We start from the raw sequence: 22,500 nt of genomic DNA, 5'->3' as shown, positions 1-22,500 counted from the left end.
CGACAATGAAAGATAAGAAAAAGGAAAACTAATAAAAACAAAATCTATTGGAATGTTTCATATTAAGAAGATAATCGGAAAACACAGCGTGGGAAAAGGTATTGGGATGGTCAACAACTCTACGCGGATTGATCAACGTTGCGACTGTATTACTCGTCTCGTCAGGTGTTCAATGCTGAATCCCCGACGACACGATTAATATCGACGAGGGTTTTTCTGATGCTTCTATAATGTCACTTATAATATGCATTGAACACTTTTGAAAAGTATTGATTTTTAGTTCAATATATGTGAACTTATTTTATTTATGTATAATTAGATATTCCAATTGAAGGACTTGTGTGAAAAGGGTTTAACAATTTAAACAATTACTTTTATTTAATTAAATAAATACGAATTCGTTTCGATTAGTCAAAGGTATTTGCTATTTTATAACTATCTGTAAGAAACGCTGCATCAAAAAGTAGACGTTTTTTTTTTTTGCAAGAACACCATAGCGCTAACAGTTTTTGTATTGCAAATGCTACTTCTAACTTCTTTTCTTTTTTTTTTTTTTTCAAGACAAAAATTGTAAACATGGCTATATTAGGAAATCTTTTCTCACAAGAAACCTACCCACCAATAATGAATCTCCACACACACAAAGTTGGATAAATACCGCTGCTAATAACAACTCATCAGACATACATTTATATTCCTTAGAAAACAGTTAGAAAGGAAGTTTTTTTTTCTTGAAATGAAAAAAAGATTTGTTTTTAAAAAATGTTGATAAAAGGAATGGAGACATATGAAGATCGAAAAAGCAATTAAAAATTCGCGTGGAGACACCATCTGTACTTACATAGACTAGAATATATATATATATATATATATATATATATATATATATATATATATATATATATATATATATATATATATATGAACAAATGATTAATAAAACATATTAAAAGACATCTTGAAAAAGAGTTAAAAACATATTTAATTTTAAAAAAGGAAGCACAAGATAAGTGGATAGTCCTTAATCCGCGGATATATATATATATATATATATATATATATATATATATATATATATATATATATATATATATATATATATATATATAAAGCTAAATGTGTGTGTGTGTGTGTGTGTGTGTGCGTGTGTGGTCACGAATAGGCTCCTATATGGTTGACTATTTTAAAAAACTGATTACATATAATGATAGAAGATGTATCGAGATACAGGAATGGGTATGTTTGATCTGGCAGAACGGTGGTTCATTAAAATTGTGGGGTCTGCGTTCGCGCCTGGTCCACAAAGTATGGAAATAAAAAAATTTAAAATTAAAAAAAAACGTTTACAAGTGTTTTTGATATAGAAGTACATAAAAATACTTTGATGAGTATGTTTTAACTTAAATAGGGATGGTATAATAAAATTGTGAGGTCTGCGTTCGCGCCTAGCCTCCATAGAATGGAAATATGTCACGAAGTTTAACAAGGTTTTTTTTAATACAGATCCACAGAATATTGTGATAAGTGTTTCAGTGTGAACAGGTATGGTATAATAAATTATGGAGTTTATCTATTTTATTTTTACTTTCATCATATTTTGCTTTGGTTTTGATACCCCCAAATTCGAAGCTATCTCTTTACAACCCTTCCTTTTCATAACCTATCATACTTTCATAAATCAGAGTCTGTTTTTGAACCCAGTCAACGACGGTTGCTTTTGCTAGTATATACACACACACACACACACACATATATATATATATATATATATATATATATATATATATATATATATATATATATATATAAGGGGGCGTGCGTATTTATGTGATGGAAGTATCCTTTTAATACAAGCTTTTGCGAACCCCCGAAATCCTATAAAATATGGAGATGAATTGATAAACCGTTTTCTTAATCGAAATATACTTTGAATGATGAATCGATGCATATAATTATATATATATATTGATGAATCGATGCATATAATTATATATATATATATATATATATATAATTATTTAGAGAGAGAGAGAGAGAAAAAAAAAAGAGGGGAAGAGAGAGAGAAAATAATTTTTAAAAATCTCTTAAACCAGACGGAGAGTGGGGAAATCTGAATTGATTAATAATAGCGATAAACCCAAGACACGTAAAAGACATACAAAAAAGACCGTATCCGTTCTCAACAACAACAACAAAAAGCAAAAAATATGTGAAAAATATTTTTAAGTAAAGAAGGCAATTAACGCACCGACCAATTGTAAGAATCTCTGATTTTTTTTTTCTAAACATTTTTTCGAGGAAAGAGGAGAGTAGATTTTTTTTATGAAATTCTTTTTTTTTTTTTTTTTTTTTTGAGGAAAGAGAGTTAATCGAGGCAAAAATGAACCCGTGATCAAAACAAAATTTGTTTTTGAATCAAATCCTTCAGCCTTTTAAGATCTATCGTTTGATTGATGTATCTCAGTCTGTCTATCGATCAATCTGTTTGCAGACTTTTTTATCGTTGTCTTCATGCGTATTTATATTTATAGGGTCGTAGAAAAGACTTCTTGTTCGGAATAATACCAAAAATCGAAATAAAAAAAATGAATTTCAGCTAAAAGCAATATTATCTACTTAATTTTCCTTTCGAAATTGGTAACATCTAAACATTACGAAAAATGAGTGAATAGAAAATTAATTATTAATGAAAATTGCGTTCGAAAAAGTTTCAAGTTTTACTTAAATAATAACCAGAAGGGTTTTTATGATAGCAGGGGAGGTAACTGTATGAAATCTGGGGATGTCCAAATAATAATGGCGAACCATTGGATCGTGAAAGTAAATGTTTATGTAATAATGTAGTATGTTCCTAATTTCGACATGATAATTGAATAGATAAAATTGCTTTTAGTTGAAATTCAATTGTTCGATGTTTGATTTTCGTCCTTATTTCAAACAAGCACCAAAACAGTTAAGTAAAGAATCCATTTAGATTATAATTTTGAGATAAAGCATCCTTATTTACATGATGTTTGGAAATATTGCTTATGTGCTGGTTGTTTATATAGTCATCACAGTTCATCAGAAGAACTCTGATATAGCGAAACAGTCCTTCCATAAATAATGACATAATTGGTTGTTGTTGTTGTTGTTGTTGTTGTTGTTGTTGTTTGTTTGTTTTTTTGTTGTTGTTTTTTTTTTTTGTTTTATTTTTTTGTTTGTTTTTTTGTTTTATTTTTTTTTTAATTTTTTTTTTTTTGTAGCCTTCTAAAGTCTGACCAAACGCAGATAATTAAAAGCTTTTCTGCTTAGATCTAAAAGAATTTACGCCTATGAAACTTGGGGTTCGTTCAAAATATACAGTATGTGTCTCTTTAAATAAATATATTGGACTTTTATTCCTTCAAGCGAGCACACTCGTCATTTTGTTTTAAATTTGTATAATAGGTTAGCCTAATAAAAAGCTTTATATGAATAAATTTTCAAAAAAATGAGCACCGTCTAGTGGCTGAAAATGTTTATAAACCCATTGAGATATTAATTGGCGATAGTCGGTACCCGACACATAGACAAATGATTAGACTCGCCGAGCTTAAGCTAAATGATTGTAGGTTCGATCTCGGCTTGGAGTAATGTCGAAATAAAAATAAAACATGAGAAAGAAGAAAATAAGCACATTAATAATTGGTCAAACAAAACAGGAATATAATGAAAGATTTTTATGTTTTGCAGTTATTAAAATATGTTATTTTTTAAAGGAAATAACAAAGTAAAAATATAGAATTGCGGATTAGCATAAAAATTGAAATTGCATTGTTCAAAAAAGTGATTTAGAAAGGATTTGGAGAATGAAGACCAAACTCCAACGAATAAGGAAACTCTAGTAGAATATTCCTTTTGAGCTTTTCATTACGTAATAAAAAAATGTAATTCTTTCTTTTTTGGCATAATTTTAATCTTGCTTATATTAATGGTCTATTTTAGTATGGAAAATTTTCGTCAAGATACAGTTTAATATATATATATATATATATATATATATATATATATATATATATATATATATACATATATATATACATATATATATATATATATATATATATATATATATATATATATATATATATATATATATAAAATATGGTATTACAGATTATCTAATGTAGCAGGCCGGACGATTCTTCTCAGTCTGTCGAAAAAAACTGTAATACTCTGTGTTCACTGAAGCTAACTATATATATATAAATATAAAAAAAAATATATATATATATATATTTATATATATATATATATATATATATAATTTTATTTTTAAAAATGTATTTGCATATGATGTTTTAGAGTTTCTTCATCGAAATATGGACCAGACTTTCAAAAAGGATTTAAACGTGTTATATTATTATATAATTAAAAAAAAAATTTTCGGTGAAATTTTCATTAAGTACTTATACACTGATTGTACCGCAATAAAATAACGTTCTTATTTAGAAACACATTCTTAATGCGGGCTTTGATAACTATTCTGTATTATAAAGTAATATAATACTATAGTATACAATATAATAGAATAATAGTACTATTATTATTATATATATATATATATATATAGTACTGTATATTATTATATATATAATAATATAAAGTAATATAATATTACTAAATATTAACATCCCAAAAATTACGAAAATTCATCAAGTAGAACAACTGCTATTGTGTTTTTAGTAAAAAAAAAGTCCATCGCTTAAAAAAATGTTCAAAATAAAGTGTTGAGAAGGAAAATAAGTATCTCCCCTTTATTTGCAGTCTTCAAATCTCGACTAATCATAATTTGGATTATATAACAATATATATATATATATATATATATATATATATATATATATATATATATATATATATATATTGTTATATACCCTTATGGTTTAAAGGATTTCTATTTCCTTCTACTAATCTTTATCCTTTTTAAACAAGGAAAAAATTTTCTTTGTTCTTGTTTTTTTTTTCAGAGAAATATAAATCTGTTACTGATGAGTCGTTTGATGAATTTCTACCATTCAACGAAACACGTGTAAGATGAATTATATTAAAATAAAATAAGTGTGATCTAACTGCATCTTTGTTTTGTATGTTTACTTCTGATATATATATATATATATATATATATATATATATATATATATATATATATATATATATATATAAAATATTTATTATTTTTCAAAACAGTAATCTACGGACACGCGAGGCCTACTCCTCTTCAGCGTAGCTTGACTGTTGTTAGGAGTCGAACCCCGGACCTTACGTATTTCAGTCAAGCGCCCTAACCCATTACGCTATGATGCCATAGAGAATTTACTGCCTGATTTTTTATTGTTTATCTGTTTACGTAGTTTTTGTTGTTGATTTTTTAAACGATATTTAAGTTAACGTCTTCGCCTCGGAGATCCGGTGTTTTTCTTAGAAAGTCGCCCATTTTTTATTGGGGCGTATTTTTTATTTATTTATTATTTAAACAGAATAAAATTTTAAATATATATATATATATAGAGAGAGAGAGAGAGAGAGAGAGAGAGAGAGATAGATAGAGAGAGAGAGAGAGAGAGAGAGAGAGAGAATGTTACTCCAGAAGTTCTTATAGAAAATAATTCAAATACAACAGCAGTGCTTTTTTTTTAGTTTTTTATTTTTAATTATGATTATTACAATAAATATTGGATTAATAGTTGGAAAGATCCTGGATATGACCTTAAACTATATCCAGTGGTGAGGCCCCAGCTTGGAGGCTTTGGGGAGTGTGATGCCACCCTTTAATTGCCACTGCTCCCAGGTCCACTCTGACCCGGACTGGTAGTACATGCTAGGGTCCCAACTATGGGTTAAATAGAAACCGACTTGGAAGCAACAAATATATTCTATTAAAAAAATTTTCTTCAATATCTTTGGATTCGGCATGAAAAGGTTGATATGCCGTAAAACAAAAACAACCAACCAAATAGTTAGAAAATGTATTCAAAGTGCATTTATCAAAGTTATATATGAGCGAGAAAACCAGAAACAGACGGTACTAGGTCTAATAATTTGATTAATATAGAGGCAAATAGACAAAAGAGTAACATTGGGATTGTTTGATGTGCAAAACAGACAATCGTGTTTTTTGGGAAGGGGTGCCAGACGTCCTTACCAGATGTCAAAATGTGTTGATGCTGTACAATGAGCAAAAAAAAAAAATTTTTAATTAAAAAGATAAAGAGAATCATTGTTTTTTTTGTTTTTTTTAAATCGGATTTTAAGATTTGCGGATCGATTAACCGCGTCGATTGACTGGCAGGGTTAACGGATTGATCTCAGCTGATCCAATAACCACAAAAACGAGAGATCATCAGATCAGGTCGATAAAAGAGACTGCAGAGATGGGGGCAGGGGTGTAGATGGGAAAGTATACACAGAATCAATAAAAGAAACTTGCCGGACACACACACAAACACATGTATACACACACACACACGCACACACACACACACACATATATATATATATATATATATATATATATATATATATATATATATATATATATATAGGGTTTTTCTTGTTCTATTTGTACCCCTTGTCGAATATTTAAAATTTTGTTTACCTTCCTTACAGGTTTATAAAGGTTTTTGAAAATTTGAATATTTTCAATATCAAGATTTTTATTATACATATATATATATATATATATATATTTGTGTGTACGTACCCATGACCCGTTGGGTCACAACGGCTATTTAGTCAATTTTGTACTTCAATTGAAAATACATAAACTGAGGTATATATTTTAAGATATTCTCTTTACTTAGCTAAAATTTATATGATAGGTCTCTATTTGTATATGACCACTACCTCCTTCTGTTTTCTTCTTCTTTTCTTCTTCTTCTTCTTCTTCTTCTTCTTCTTCTTCTTCTTTTGTTCTTCTTATTATTATTCTTGTTGTTGTTGTTGTTGTTGTTGTTGTTGTTGTTTACTCACTGGGAGTAGTCACATAAGCCGTCATCAAAGAATGCTCTTTGAGAACAACCTGTGGCATTCCCTGGTGTCTGAGTGACAACAAATCTCTTCAGATTTCCTGTACTCTCCACCAGTTTCGATAACCTTTGCAAAAGAATTTGCGTTATCGTAACAGCCGCTTACCATTGATTTCTCGTTGGCGGCGAACATTGGTCTTCACTGGAATTTGGGTGACAATAAGGCTTGCCACGGTCCCATTCCTCTTTGTACTCGCCCAGCGGAGGTCTGGCTAGTGATTTATCTCCTCGGTCTTTCCATCCTCCTTGATCCTGGTTATTTGGTGGGTTGCCCGTCTCTGGTGACACTCACAAAAAAATTGTGTGCGGTATTTTTCAATTATACAGTTTCGGTTTTCATAATTCCGTATGATGTTCTTTGTGTGGCCGTTTCTGTGTCCAATTTGTGTGCATTTTATGTGTGATGCAGGTTTTCCTTAATATTTCTGCAGTTTTCATTATTAAAAGTCGCTGTATCATCTCTGCGATCTCTCTGATTCCAATCTCTCCAATTCTTTTTTCAAAGATTTTCGGTGTCGTTCCTAGTGCTCCTACTATTAGCGGTGTTATCTTGACTTTCTTCATTTTCCAGATCCCTTTGAACTCTTTGGATAATTCCATGTATTTGCTCCGCTTCTCAGTCTCCTTGATCTTCACTCTGTGGTCTGCTGGACTGGCAAAATCTACAATCTGGCAGGACTTTTCCTTCTTGTAAACTATTATGACATCCAGTCTTCGTGCTTGGATGGGTTTATCCGTTTGTATATCCATGTCCTATAGGATCTTGTGATTTTCATTTTCAAGTACTGCTGCCGGTTTTTGCTTGTACCATTTGTCTGTGTGTTCAAGATGCAATTGTTTGCATAATTGCCAATGTACTGCCTTACCCACTTGATCGTGTCTATTTTTATATCATTTTAGGCTAGTTTGCTGCATTCACGTATGGTGTGGTTTATTGTTTCCTCTCTTTATTTGCAGAGTCTGCATTTGCTGTTTACTTTTTTCTTGTCGATCCTTGCTTTGATGTGGTTGGTTCTAATTGCGTTATCTTGTGCAGTTGTTATTAGTGATTCAGTTTCCCTGTTAAGGTTTCCTTTTTGTAACCATTTCCAAGTATTTTTGTTTGCCTCTTCTTTTGTGATCCTTATGAATCGTCCATGTAGCTGTTTCTCTTCCCATTTTTCTCTCCTTGTCTTATTCCTCGTCTCTTTTTCTATTTTGTTTGTTTCTTCCTTGTCTGCTGTGATATTCTTTCGGTGTTCTGAATTATGTATTTTTTTAATCCTTTTTTTTTGTTTTGTTTTTTACACAGTCTTCTATACTAGCCAGCACTCTTTCTCCGTCTTTCCTTTTCACATATAGTAGGTCAGTATCATCCTTAGTAGTAGTGTATTGTGCATCATCATGAGTTTCCTGGTCCTTTGATCGGGATTCCTTAGTTTTTCTTTGATCCAGCGTATAAACAACCCAGTATTAGTGACACTACCCACGTGTTTATTCCTTTAATTAGATTTCAATTGCTTAGGTTAGTTATTATTATTATTAATAATAATAATAATAATAATAATAATAATAATGTACACGATATTAATTATACACGATTGTTAAAAAAAAGTGGTTCTAGAAGAGGAAGTTGGTGCAGAATGCTAGATTTGTGGTAAGACCTCAGAGTCAATTGCGCACATTGTAGCAAGGTATAGTGGACTGGCCCAGAGAGAGAGTACCGTAAAAGACACGATCGCATGGGACTCCGGATATATTGGGAGGTGTGTAAGAAGGTTGGGGTGAAGTGTTTTGGAAAATGGTTTGAGGAGATGCTTGATGAAGCGAGAACAAGTGACGATGGCAAGGTAGAGGTATGGTGGGACAAAAGTGTCAGAACGACCAAGCAATTGGAACATAATCGTTCAGAGTTGGTCGTCATTTATAAAGTCTAAAAAACTGACAGATTGTAAACTTTTCAATACCCTGGGATAGGAATGTGAGAGAGAAGGAGGACGAGAAGTGGGGCAATTATGCTCCATTGGCCTTGGAGATAAGACACGGGGTTAAAACACAAATAATCCTGGTTGTAGTTGGTACACTAGGAGTAGTGTCAATTCGTCTGGAAGGACAATTGAAAAAACTACAAATCCCCGATGTTTTAGGTGGCCTCCAGACCTCTGCAATTGTAGGTACCACCAACATCCTTAGAAAACCCCTTGATCTTTGAAGCTCCTGGTTTGGAGCCGGGATTGAGTGAAATCCTCTGGAAATGAATCTCATCCATTTCCAGAGAGACGTTGATAAACGAAATCAGAATGATTATTATTAGGCGTTTTCATGCAAGTCATTGTCAGTGATTTCTTACTGTCAGTAGTTGTGTTCTCTTAAGTCTGAGTGAAAATAAGTTTTTACGTATTTCTAGCACGCGCCACCCCTTTTGATAAACCTTGTAACTCATTTTGCTTTAATGTAACAGACGTTCACCCTTGATTTCTCTCTAGCAACGATTGTTGGTCTTCGTTGTAATTTGAGTAATGATAAGCATCTCTCGGATGCTTGTGGAAGTATAGTTAGTGTTCTCTCTCTCTCTCTCTCTCTCTCTCTCTCTCTCTCTCTCTCCCTCTCTCTCTCTCTCTCTCTCTCTCTCTATCTATCTATCTCTTTGTGTAATTTCCGGGGCGTTCATATGCAATGGAGAGGTAGAAAAGGATATAGAGTGTAGGAGTTTCTATGCATGTGTTTGTCTGCGGCCACACAGTCAAACAAAATGTGGTGGCACGCATATAAAGAAAGCACCCTAAATCTTATGATTACGCACACGCGCGCACGCCTTCAGTTCGTTTACTTACACACTAAATTATTCCTAAGGCGGCAGTCTTTAAGCATCCGAGGCCTCACCTCGACTCCCACTCTCAAGTCGCCATCTATTTTACTCAAAACTGTCTCTGTTACTCAATGTAACTCTCTCCCCTGCAACTGGCATTATCTCCTTCCATCTTCCTCGCCTCGAATTCAATTCTTTTTGTGAACCAATATTAATTTGTTTATCTCCTTGTTTCATCTGTCAGCTCCTCCTAACAGACGATTCGGTAAACACAGTTTCACTATCCACATACATTTTTTTTTTTTTTGCAGTTGAACCCTCCTGAAGATACACACCATTTTTCGCATATTATTTATGTAATGCATGAAAAAATTACATAAATTGGCTTATTTTCGGTCACTTATACGTACTAGTAGGGCTACAAGGCGTTGGCCGGAGTTATGGATAACAGGAGAGATTTTTTAAAGATATTTACCCTCTCTCTCTCTCTCTCTTTCTCTCTCTCTCTCTCTCTCTCTCTCTCTCTCTCTCTATATATATATATATATATATATATATATATATATATATATATATATATATATATATATATTTCGTGAGCGCGCAAAATTATATGACAAAAATATGAAAGAAAAAATGTCCTTTTGCTAAACACCCATGAGAATGAAGGGTAAGTGTAGTAGTTCTGGGAAAGAAATGGTGCTTTGTTCTACACCTTGGTGCAATAGCTAATCAAGAGACAGCCTTCTGGTTGCCTTCGACTATGACCGATCATTTTACTTCTTTTCTATAACACCGATATTTAATTCATATAGCTAGTACTAAATTTAATAGTAGATTTTTTCCTTTGATGTTGAAATGGAATTACGTGATTTTTGTTGCTTTTTTTTTTTTTTTTTTTGCTTTTTTTTTCTTGTTTGCTTTTTTTCTTTCTTTTTTTTTTCATGGTGTTTTTACCGACATGTATAAATATGAATGTCGATGAAGATACTAATCCAAAGCAAAACAATGCAAGTAATGATAACTTCTTATTTAAAAAATAAAAGAAAATAAATAGACAAACATTAACTATCTTTGTTTGTTGGCTGTTGTTGAACAGTTGTCGTCTGCCTTATGTTTTGTTCTAATAATAAACCAGTTTTGCGAGAAGGAAAAAAAATAAAGATGGCGGCCATGAAAGAGTAGAAAAGTTTACGGTTGATTAATTCATCGCTCTATTTCGTTCGATCGCCATTCGAGCTAATAAACGCTCCTAAAACTGACAACTCGGGGAAACCTCTCGAGTTGATGAAATTAGTTAAAGGTTAGCCAGTCACCATTAATAGACGCCGGGGGTATAAAAAATGCGACCGAAACACTTGAAGAAGAATTGACCTTCATTGTTAAAAGGATATTAAGTCGGTTTGCGAACGGTGAATGCCGACACTGGGAGATTGTTGAAGAATAATGGCGACGGAGAAGAAAGGAGATTTCGCTTTTGTGAACTCCTTTTAATGCATGTTGAGTTGGATATTGGTCGTTTTCTTTAATTTGTATTTTTGCAACACGTTAGGTAACAATGTTGTGCACCTTTATTTGACTTTATTATTTATGTACGACACATTATGGCACGACAAATGTACGACAACTGCTTTTGCTGATTCTCTATTTGTGCGATATTTAGGCACGACAAATTATAGCACGACAAATTAAGGCACGCCACATAAAGGTATGACAAATGCATTCTGCTGTTTTTTTTTTGTTTGTTTGTTTTTTGTTTTGTTTTTGTTTTCTAAAAAATGTAAAAATAGACAAGGTTCGTTTTCAGACTTAGGGGTAATATTTAAAAACAAATACGAATCAAACATAAAAAGAAAAAATGTTCCCTTAAGTTAAAAGAAAATTGGAAATATTTCTTTTGTTTGTTTGGTTTTTTTATAGTATATTTTTATAGTAATTGCTCTCCCCTCCCCCACCTCACACACACTCCAAAAACTGACAACGAAAAGTAACTTTATCAAAAAATTATTTAATTCCTCCAAAACCCGTTCGTCTGGGAAAAATAAAAAGCTTGTTTAATTTTGCAAAGGTTTGTATCGAAAACACAAACACCAAAAATTAAAATCGATTGGTTCATGTTCTTGAGATAAGAATCCCAGTTTGGTCGAATTACGTCTCTCTCTCTCTCTCTCTCTCTCTCTCTCTCTCTCTCTCTCTCTATATATATATATATATATATATATATATATATATATATATATATATATATATATATATATATATATATATATATATATATATATATATATATATCTTTGACGAAATGGTCACTACTGATCACCCGTAGCACTCTTCACGAATCGTCGCCATTTACATTTACTTTGGTTCCGTGCCATTCTGAGCAACTGAGCTTATGTCCGCGATGTCATTCACATTGTCTGACATTCTAATCAGAATAATCTATCCTCGTGGATCAAAAAAAGGTTCAGTCAAAATTCCGTGTAGATTCTCGAGTTTTATATCAAGAGTCCCAAGCTTGAGAAAACGCACCCGAAGAAGGTCGGAGATGATATCGGTCTAAACCTTGTGAATATGACAACTAAAAAGAAAACGGCTGTTCAAATAATGCAAATAATATAAATTATCGATCCTCATCTCATAAACTTCATAAATTATGTTTATAAATTATATGCAAGCATTAATTTTAAAAAATGTTATTCTGCAGTTTTTCCATACCTCGCAATTTCACACACAAAAAAGCAAACACAACAGAATTCCACGTACTTTATAAATATTTCCATATATGGGTGTCTTTTTTTCTTTTTTTTTTTTTTTTTTTTTTGAAATCGGTCGAGACAAGGTATGAATGCAATTCATATAAGAAGATAACAAGAACGAAAACTGATTATTGCAAAGACAGGAAATGTTTATTGACCCTTGTCTTGAAAAGACCAAAGCTGTAGATAGAAAGAAAACAGTTAGCAGAAAGACAGTTCCAAAAACTGTCAGTATTTGGTAAATAGAAAGCTGTATTACAATGAGGTAATGCATTACAATACAGTTAATTGATGGGGACTTCTCAACCAACGAGTCAAAAGTGCTGGAATAAAGGAAGCAGAATAGATCAGATAATTCTGGGGAATACCTGCCATAATAAGTATTTAAAGACTGGGACTAGCAACATCACGTCTGTGAGAGAAAGAGGGGTTGCAGTGAAAAAGAAAGTCTGGGGCCAATCAAATTGCAGATACGTTTTTGCAATTTATCAAGAACCTTCAAATGAAGCAGAGATTCAATATCCCAAATATGAAAACAGTACTTACTACATGTTTAATAGTAGATTTATATATTCATAAATAGCCTCTGGTGTCAGAAAGTGTTTAGAGCGATAGAGGCAACTGATTTTACGAGAAGCAGAAAGAGAAATGGATTTAATTTATGGACTCCAAGAAAGATTTGATGAGAAAGAAAGACCAAGAAATTTTAGAGTCGATTTCTCATCGAAAGCAAAGCCATCCACAAGAATTTTAGAAAAAAAAGAGTTCGCCTGCGATTGAAGGACAATAACTGAGTATTAACAGGATTAAACGAAGCCAATTCTTACCCCAATCTATAATAGAATCCAGATAAACTTCTAGATCAATTTCCAGATCAACTTCCAGATCAACTTCCAGATCAACTTCCAGATCAACTGTATATTTCAACTATTCTGAGAAAAATAGGCAAGAAGCAGAATACCAGAATAGAAGGCTGTGTCACAAGCATTTTTATAACCAACGATAGTTGAAAATCTTCCTGACACACAAAATGACACGTTTTGTTTAACTTTTTTTATTTTTAAAAAAGTGTTTATTTTCGTGGTCTCTGTTCTTGTTGTCAGTCTCCTCTCCAATTTCCCACACACACGTGCCTTTTTGTATGCGATTCCCTTGCCACCACTCCAGGGCATACCCTCTGTCCTCTACCCTCATCATTTTCAAAGATCGCAAATGCTGATTAGCATTCTCCGAAAAATGTTTTTGCCCTCTGGTGTTTTGCCCCTTGCACCGTTTATGGCAACGTTTATGAAGTCATGGTTGACTTCTCTGAAACGCATGCGCACATTTGTTCTAGTGATGTTGACTAATCGCTGCGGTACTATTTTAGTGAACGATCAAAAACATTTGCTGACATCATCGGCGCGGCCGACTAGCATAGTACTAAACCAAAAAACCATAAGTTAATAAAGAGTGTTATAGTTTGTTTTTAAAAAATTGACAATAACAAAGAACGTTTCTGAATTTTTAACAATTTATATTATTTGTATCATTCCGACTGCTGCTTATTTATTGAGTGTTATTCTCAAAACGTGTCGCTCGATGTAACCTCCGACCTTCTTCAGTTATATCTTATCGAACTCAGGGAGTTTTCTGTTGAACTCGGGAATCTTTCTCTCGAACTCGGGAATCTGCACGGAATTTCACACGGAACGGATACAGTGTTTTCTCGTTCCGTCAGCCATGGCCGAGTAAATGTCTTAAGTAATTCGCAATTGTATTTTTACTATCAGTCGCACTGAGCATTGAATCTTAACCTCCAGAGAGTTGTAACTTAGAACTGAATTTTTATTTAGTACTTAATCCGTTACGTCACGGGACAAAAAAGAAGGTCGGAAGTTACATCGACCAAAATGTTGTGAGAGTACCTATTTACTATGCCTCCCCACGGGACAGAGTTAGACACCAGGGTCGTTTTTTAACGTGGAGAAAAGGTACAAAAATAAAAAATTGTCTCAGCCGTGAAGGATTTCTCCTCCACCGAAAGAGAACAAGAAATGGAAGTGCAGCATCTGAAGAACAGATACTATACTTTGATCTTGACCAAACAAGATGAGAACATATAATCAAAATGATATAAATAATAATGACTCTTTTAGAGATTGGCACAATGCATTAATTCGTCATTAGATATAGTTGTGTGTGTGTTTTTTTCTTACATTTTTTAATGACCAATGATGTAACATTGAACAGATTTATACATTTGATGTAGACAGTTTTTCAAATAAAATGAATTAATTGTGAACGGAGTGTGTTTTTGATTGCGTATATGACATTATTGAATTTATTTCAAATGAACATGTGTGTGTGTGTGTGTTTTTTCAAATGAACACATTAAATGTAAATGTTGGGTGAAGGGATTAGGTGCGAAACCGTCAAAAATAAATGAGTATCGAACCTACTGAAAGTAATGTTGGCAATCTTAGACTTAAGAGAGTAATGTTGGTAATCTTGGATGTCTTCAAGTCTAATGTTAACAAATTCCTAATGAACCGCCCCCTTAAGTAAACACTCCATCAAATCTCCACACTAACGTAATGTACTTGCAATAACCCTTATCCCTGAGTGGCTTCCGGGCCTTGATAAGTGGTGATCACTGTGTAAAAAAAAAAAAAAAAATCTTAGAATTATAGTTAGACTCAACCCACAAATAAACAACAGATTAGAACTCAATACATAATTATTAATTAAATACATAATGGATCCACACACGCGCACTTGCGCATACAATATTTAATAATTAAATTTAATTTACAAGATTTTTATTAAAAATAATAATAATAATTTGGAAAAAATTTATTAACGGTATAGTTTAAAGAAAAAAAAGTGAAACAGAAATCAAAGCAAAACGATTCCCAGGCAACGTTGATGAGTATAACTAGTCATTTATATTGATTCTTTTAATTTTTACTTGGGACTCACAACTTATTAAGGCCCAAAGGCCACTAGAGGATAAGAGTTGATGAATGTAAGTCGGTGGTGTAGTAGTCACTTATGGTGTAAATTTGGTAGAATTTGATTATTCAGGAGGACGGCTTAACAGGAATTGTTTACATTAGACTTGAAGGTCGCCATGTTGTATTCAACCGGAAGCATTTGAAAACAATTTTATCGACTGAGTCAAAAATGTTCATTTTGGACATCTTATGGGTTTTCCGGTTTAGAAAAACAAATCCAATACTTTTTACCTTTGTTTTAATCCATGCGATGAAATATGGATACATATTATCTAATGTCTGTATTTTTTTCTTATTTTCTCAGGCCACATTTTATCCCTACCCATCGGCCATGTACGAAGAGGATCTAATTAGCCAGCGGGCACGAGCCTTCCCGCTCAGCCATGGACTCATGTCGGCACCGCAGGCATTCTCCTTCGGCTTCTCCGTACATCCGGCACACGATCCAATGTCACTCACAGGTAAGAACAGCATAATACATACATAATCACAAAATTATGTCTAAATGCATAACGACTGATAAATGTCACTTCCGGCTACAAATGTGTTCAGCAATCAGCGATAAATTGTGAAAATCAGTTCCTTGTTCAATTTCGCATGTACGACAATCTAAGTCGACGTACAACAATTGCGAAAAATGATTGTCTTTTTATTGAAAATTTTAAGGTTTACCTGCCATAACTTATCAGGACCCGCAAGTAATCGTTTCAAATCAGCACTAATCGCCAGTAACAACCGTACTTTAATTTGTTGTCGGGGACGGTCGTTTACCAAATCTATTCTGCTTTTGTGTCAAATTTCTATTGTGCAAAACCGGTACACGGGACTTGCTAGTGACGCACAAACACACACACACACACACACACACACACACACACATATATATATATATATATATATATATATATATATATATATATATATATAAGAGCAAATAGTTAATAAAACATGTTAAAAACACTTTGAAAAGGAGTTAAAAACATATTTAATCTGAAAAGGAAACACTTAATAAGTGGATAATCCTTAAGTAAGATCTTACTTGATAACAAAAAGTGAAACAGAGGGAATTGGGTGAAGAAAAAGGTGATTTCACGTGAATGGATTTGTTATCAAGTAAGATCTTTGACTTACTTGTTGTTTCATCAAATACTTTTGTATGCAAAATCCGATCCCGCATGTTACTAATTCCTACCCTCTGATGAGAAGGAAAGTATTTCTTCGAAACTCCGCGGATTAAGGACTATCCACTTATTAAGTGTTTCCTTTCCAGATTAAATATGTTTTTAACCCTTTTTCAAAGTGTTTTTTAACATGTTTTATTAACTATTTATTCTTATTGTAAGCTCTATCTTCTATTTCGTTTTATCGAGCTTTTAGATCTGGTTGAGATTCCTTTATAAATATTAATTCTTTAATATTTATAATATACTTTAGTTTTACCATCTTGGATCATTTTGGTAAATTTAATTGTAATTTTTATTTTATATATATATACATATACATATACATATACATATACACACACATATATATATATATATATATATATATATATATATATATATATATATATATATATATATATATAACGAAAACAAAACGGCCGGGTGGCTGAAACAATAATGCAACTTAACAGAAAGATACGGTAATAAAAAATAAAACGTATATATATATATATATATATATATATATATATATATATATATATATATATATATATATATATATATATATATATATAAATTCGTTATTTAGGAAGGTTTCGTTGAAAAGTACGTTGTTTTCCCTTTTTTAATTTTTTTAGTTTGTCCTCAACGCGATGAGCAATTTTCTTGTATTTCTGAACAAACAATAAATAGATATAAAAAATAAATAAATAACACAAGTAAACAAGTAATATCACAAAATTATTAAAACTATAAACAAGAGACTCAGGCACACCCCTGTTTTATTCTTCTTCTGCCAGACCACATGAAATATATATATATGTGTGTGTGTGTGTGTGTGACATAGCGCAAATAAGCAGATATAAATGCATTCGAACTGACGTCACCGGTGGGGAGAAAGATCTCGTGAAAGACGAGATGACGTTCGATCTCGTGAGAGACACGGAGAACATAATAGATACGTGGGTAACTTTACGGCTGTACCGATGAGGAAATAAATGTTTGTACAAAAAAAACCAAGTAAGTTGGAATTATTTCCTATTCTATGTCTTTTGCCTCATTTGTGACTGAAACTGCATATAAATATATATATATATATATATATATATATATATATATATATATATATATATATATATTGAACTTTCTATGTTTTCCCTCATTCATATATGTATAATGATCCTATATTAATATTAATTTCACCTTACAAACAAACGACAAAAAAATGATTTCCGTTGATAAGGAAAAACGGCGAAAAGTCCGTGCAATGAATTCCATCCGGACCTGACCTTTCTGTTCAATGACTAACCTTTGATTTACTCAGGACATAAAAAATGATCAACCTTTTAGCGTTACGAGAAAGAAACAGGAATATCTGATATCACTCAAGACTGATACCGGAGATGAACGCTGGCAATGTTGAATTCTCCGAAGACGATCAGATTACTTGAGCGCACCATACACGGGAGCAACATTAAACACGTAGAAATCACCGAGAAACGTAACCTGGATTAATAAGTCAAAAATTGGCGCTGTCAAGTCAAAGGTTCGAATTCCTCTAACCTATCTAATATTTACATATTGTACTAGATCGCCTTCTGTGGATTGGGGTTTAACAAGACAACACCACATTACATTTGGAAAATGTATCTGTGTTTGTATATCCAGCTAAAACTTTAAGATTATACAACAAACACCCACAAAGTTGACATTTTTTTTAATTAGCGTATCCTCGGCAAAAAGGGCAACATCTAAAATTTAAAAAAGAAAAGATGTATTCTTTGGGGGTCAAATACTCATTTGTATCATTCAATGTTATCAATAATTAAACCCCATACATAATTAAATATTATTCCCAGGGAAAATGAGACAGCGATTTTTTTAAAAGAAAGACGCTAAATCTGAAATTAATTTAACGTTTCTTGACTAGTATCGTTTTTCCACAAAGAAATGGAAATGAGAATGATAATGAGACAAATGTGTTTTGGAGGTATCCTTTATTCTATTTGTTGCTTTTAGTGGCGCTCTGAAGGCCTTCTAAGTTTTAGTTTTTCACTCTTCACATAAAAATAGATTTCTCTACTAGGGTTTGGAGTGAGAAAATTAATTCTCGGGAAAAATATTGGCATCGTCCCATCACTAATTCAAAATCTGTCTCCTTATGATGCATCGTTAATGAGAGTATTCCAATAAGTAAACAAATTAATAATTATGTTTTACGTCATTTGAAACGTTGTAGGTTCATTGCTTTGCTTACGAGCGACTCGCGTAGGGGGATTTTCTTTAAGCCTGTCATGACACAGATTTTTTTTAAATAGTACTTTGAATTAAATTTCCTTCCAAAATATCTATGACGTTTTTAACACTTTCGCAAACATTTCGCATGAGAACGGATTTCAAGAAAATGAAATCTGACAGCTGCAGTTATTTTGGCGTGAAAAGCCGTTTTCTCCCTTAAATATATTTATAAGTAAAAACCATCTTGAATTTTGATGCTTCTAGTGTTCCTTTCCTATAGCCCCGTCACGGAAAAAATCACGTTGTTTTTTGGCAAAGACATCAAGAAGGAATATGAAAATATTCTACTATTTTGGAATATAAAAATACACTGTCTTTTTTTTCACTAACAGATCATTATTTATCGAAGCCAAAAGCCACTCGAGAATAAGAATGAATAAGATTGATGATTGTCAGTTGGAGAAAGATCAGTACTATCATGGGAGTATTAAAAATGATTAATCGAATGAACTGCATTTACTTAATTATAAGAACGTTTATAGGAAATTATTTGTTGGCGTTTGATTTGAAGACGACTGCGTTGTAATCTGCAGGGAAGCAGTCTTGCGGCAACGTATTCCAATGACAGGTTACTCTTGTGAAAAAGTCTATCCATTAAAATTTCTCTTGGCGTTAGGCACATAGAGGAAGTAAGGAATTTTTTTTCCGATGTAGTAGTAGTAGTAGTAGGAGTTCTTGCTGTAAATGTCTTACGGTGTTATGCAGTGTATGTGTAGACATCTTGGAAAGTGTTTTTTTCTATTGGCATGGGAAATCTAATCGATATAAACTCTTAGAGGCTCGTTGCATTTTGATAACAAGCTGATCTTATTTTAATTCTAAAAATGTACTATTTTTTATGTTAGATTAAGTAGCGAATAAAATTTCGAGTTCACTGATAACGTGAAATATTTGAATCTCATTGGTCAGTCTCTAAATAAGAAATAAACAGTGAGTTCATTCATTAAAGACTGGAGATGGAGAAAGAAATCAAGACGACTAGATAGATCGTTGGTTGTTTCATGTTCCCTGCAGAGATCTGATTAAGTAACAAATAAAATTGTCATTTCATAGAGTAAATAAAATACCATTGGTCAATTTATAAAGACGAAATAGTCAGAAAGTTCATTCATCATAGACTGGAAATAAAGAAAGAAATCAAGACGAATAGTTAAATATATCGGTATTTCTCATCTGTAATATAAATCTCACCTATCTGTTTACATGTATGTATGTATGTATTATGTATGTCTGCCTAATCCTTCGACAGCGACGACGGATTTTCATGAGGTCAGTATCATTTTGAAGCTCCACGTTTCGGATTACAAATATCGAAAAAATTGGCTAGAAACATTAATTCCTTTACCCTCAACTGGGACTTATTCTACAAGGAGAGGTCACTTTTTTCACAGATATTTTCGAAAGTCATTCCTCTTTTCGATTGACTACCCTAAGTTTAAACCTTCGCCACTTCCGGTTTGGTGATGAGGTAAGGGGAATAGGAGGTAAAAGAAAAAATGATAAAAAGATTTCACATGAATGGATAGTCCGGTGAAGGGTAAAAAATCCAAGAATGGTAAAATCCAAACACGGTCGAATGAAATACTTCCAATCCAACAGGTACCTGTTGGATTGGAAGTTTTTACCCTTTTTTTACCCTTCACCGGACTATCCATTCATGTGAAATCTTTTTATCATTTTTTCTTTTACCTCCTATTCCCCTTACCTCACCCTTTTTTTAAACCAAGTAAGATCTGTGACTTACTTGTAGTTTCATTAAATACTTTTACATGCAAAATCCGATCCCGCATTTTGCTAATTCCTGCCCTCTGATGAGAAGGAGAGTATTTCTTCGAAACTCCGCGGATTAAGGACTATCCACTTAGCTTGTGCTTCCTTTTTTTTAAAATTAAATATGTTTTTAACTCTTTTTCAAGAGGTTTTTTAACATGCTTTATTAATCATTTGTTCATATATATATGTATATATATATATATATATATATATATATATATAATGTGTGTATTTTGTGTGTGTGTGTGTGTGTGTGTGTGTGTGCGTGTGTATGTGTGTGTGTTGTAGGTGTACTAATTTCTGAAGTTTTTTTACTTTAAACTCATTGTTTAGCGTGCTGTCGAACATCTACACATAATGTTCTCTAACAACATGAATTTTTACATAATGATAATAAAAATAGATCTTAAAAAGATATAATAGAGATTGTGTGTCTGTGTTTCTATGCTACAGTTAAAAAAGCGCCATTTTGTATTTTTTAGATATTTTGACATTACTTACCACATATTTTTTTCTGAATATCAAAATCAATTAAAGCAGATATATGTGCGCTCTGATCGGATATTTTTACTCGTCAGTTATTTTTATTATTTACTAGTTATTGGGCCTTGGTGTATGTATAAGCTGTATAAAGTATTTATATGGGTCTTGTCGGACATTGTTACGCATAAATATAACATTAGAGGAGACGAGGTAAGGCAGATACAGAAACGAATTTCTAGGGACAGGAAGGTTCTTTTTAGCTTTATCCTGTCAGATGTCTGAAAATAACGGTTGTTCGACGAGAATGTTTGTTGCTGATTGGCCATAAACAGAATGGGCGGTCAGTTGGTCAGTCCCAAACCAACGATTGCGTGATGCGTACGACCGGGTAGAAGAGCTCATTCCAATGTTTGGACACAAGTAGATAAAGGTCATAAATGTTACATATAAAAATCAAGCGGGAAATATAAGCATAATTGAATTTGTCAGCCATTTTTTTTTCTAAGATTTTTATTGTCCTGTTTTTCTGTTCATTATTTTACTAGATTGCGTTCTTCTTTCTTTTTTTTCCTCGAAAGAGGGAGGGGGTTACGTGAATGTACACAAGTGCTTCATATTTATATATATATATATATATATATATATATATATATATATATATATATATATAATCGTATGTACCTATATCTATATCTATCTATCTATCTATCTGTAATATATAAATATATATATATTCATCCACATACAGTACTGTTTCGCTGTTTCATATTTATATATATATACATACATATATATATATATATATATATATATATATATATATATATGTATGTATAGCATATATGTTTTATGTTCAGTGTGTCTAGGCATATGAGAATAAAATTATATATATATATGTATATATAGGTAAATATTTATATAAATGTAGTGTTTTTATATGCATATATATATGTATATATATGTATATATGTATGTGTACATATAAATCTATATATATATATATATATATATATATATAGATAGATAGATAGATAGATAGATAGATATAATAATAACAAAAATTACGATAAATATTATCCTTAAATTAGAACATATCAAGATAATAAAATACGTAATATGCTAGATAGAACAATTAAAAAATAATCTATCCTCTGATGAAAAGTGTCTATCTTTAAAAATACACCGGTTAAG

At 32.0% G+C, this 22,500-nt stretch overlaps 1 protein-coding gene across 3 annotated transcripts in view; it reads left to right on the top strand.

The window, feature by feature from the left end:
- Positions 1-22,500, top strand: part of LOC145241504 (uncharacterized) — a 338,516-nt gene that overhangs the window by 270,530 nt on the left and 45,486 nt on the right. For all 3 annotated transcript variants that reach the window (XM_080104537.1, XM_080104547.1, XM_080104555.1), the window contains one exon: positions 15,894-16,050. In XM_080104537.1, coding sequence (XP_079960663.1) covers positions 15,894-16,050 — 157 coding nt within the window. The remainder of the gene's footprint in view (positions 1-15,893; positions 16,051-22,500) is intronic.

The sequence above is a fragment of the Euprymna scolopes genome, chromosome 2, assembly GCF_053919585.1.
Source record: "Euprymna scolopes isolate OS-2025 chromosome 2, ASM5391958v1, whole genome shotgun sequence".
NCBI classification, from domain to species: Eukaryota; Metazoa; Mollusca; class Cephalopoda; order Sepiida; family Sepiolidae; genus Euprymna; species Euprymna scolopes.
This window is presented reverse-complemented; position numbering and strand designations above follow the sequence as displayed.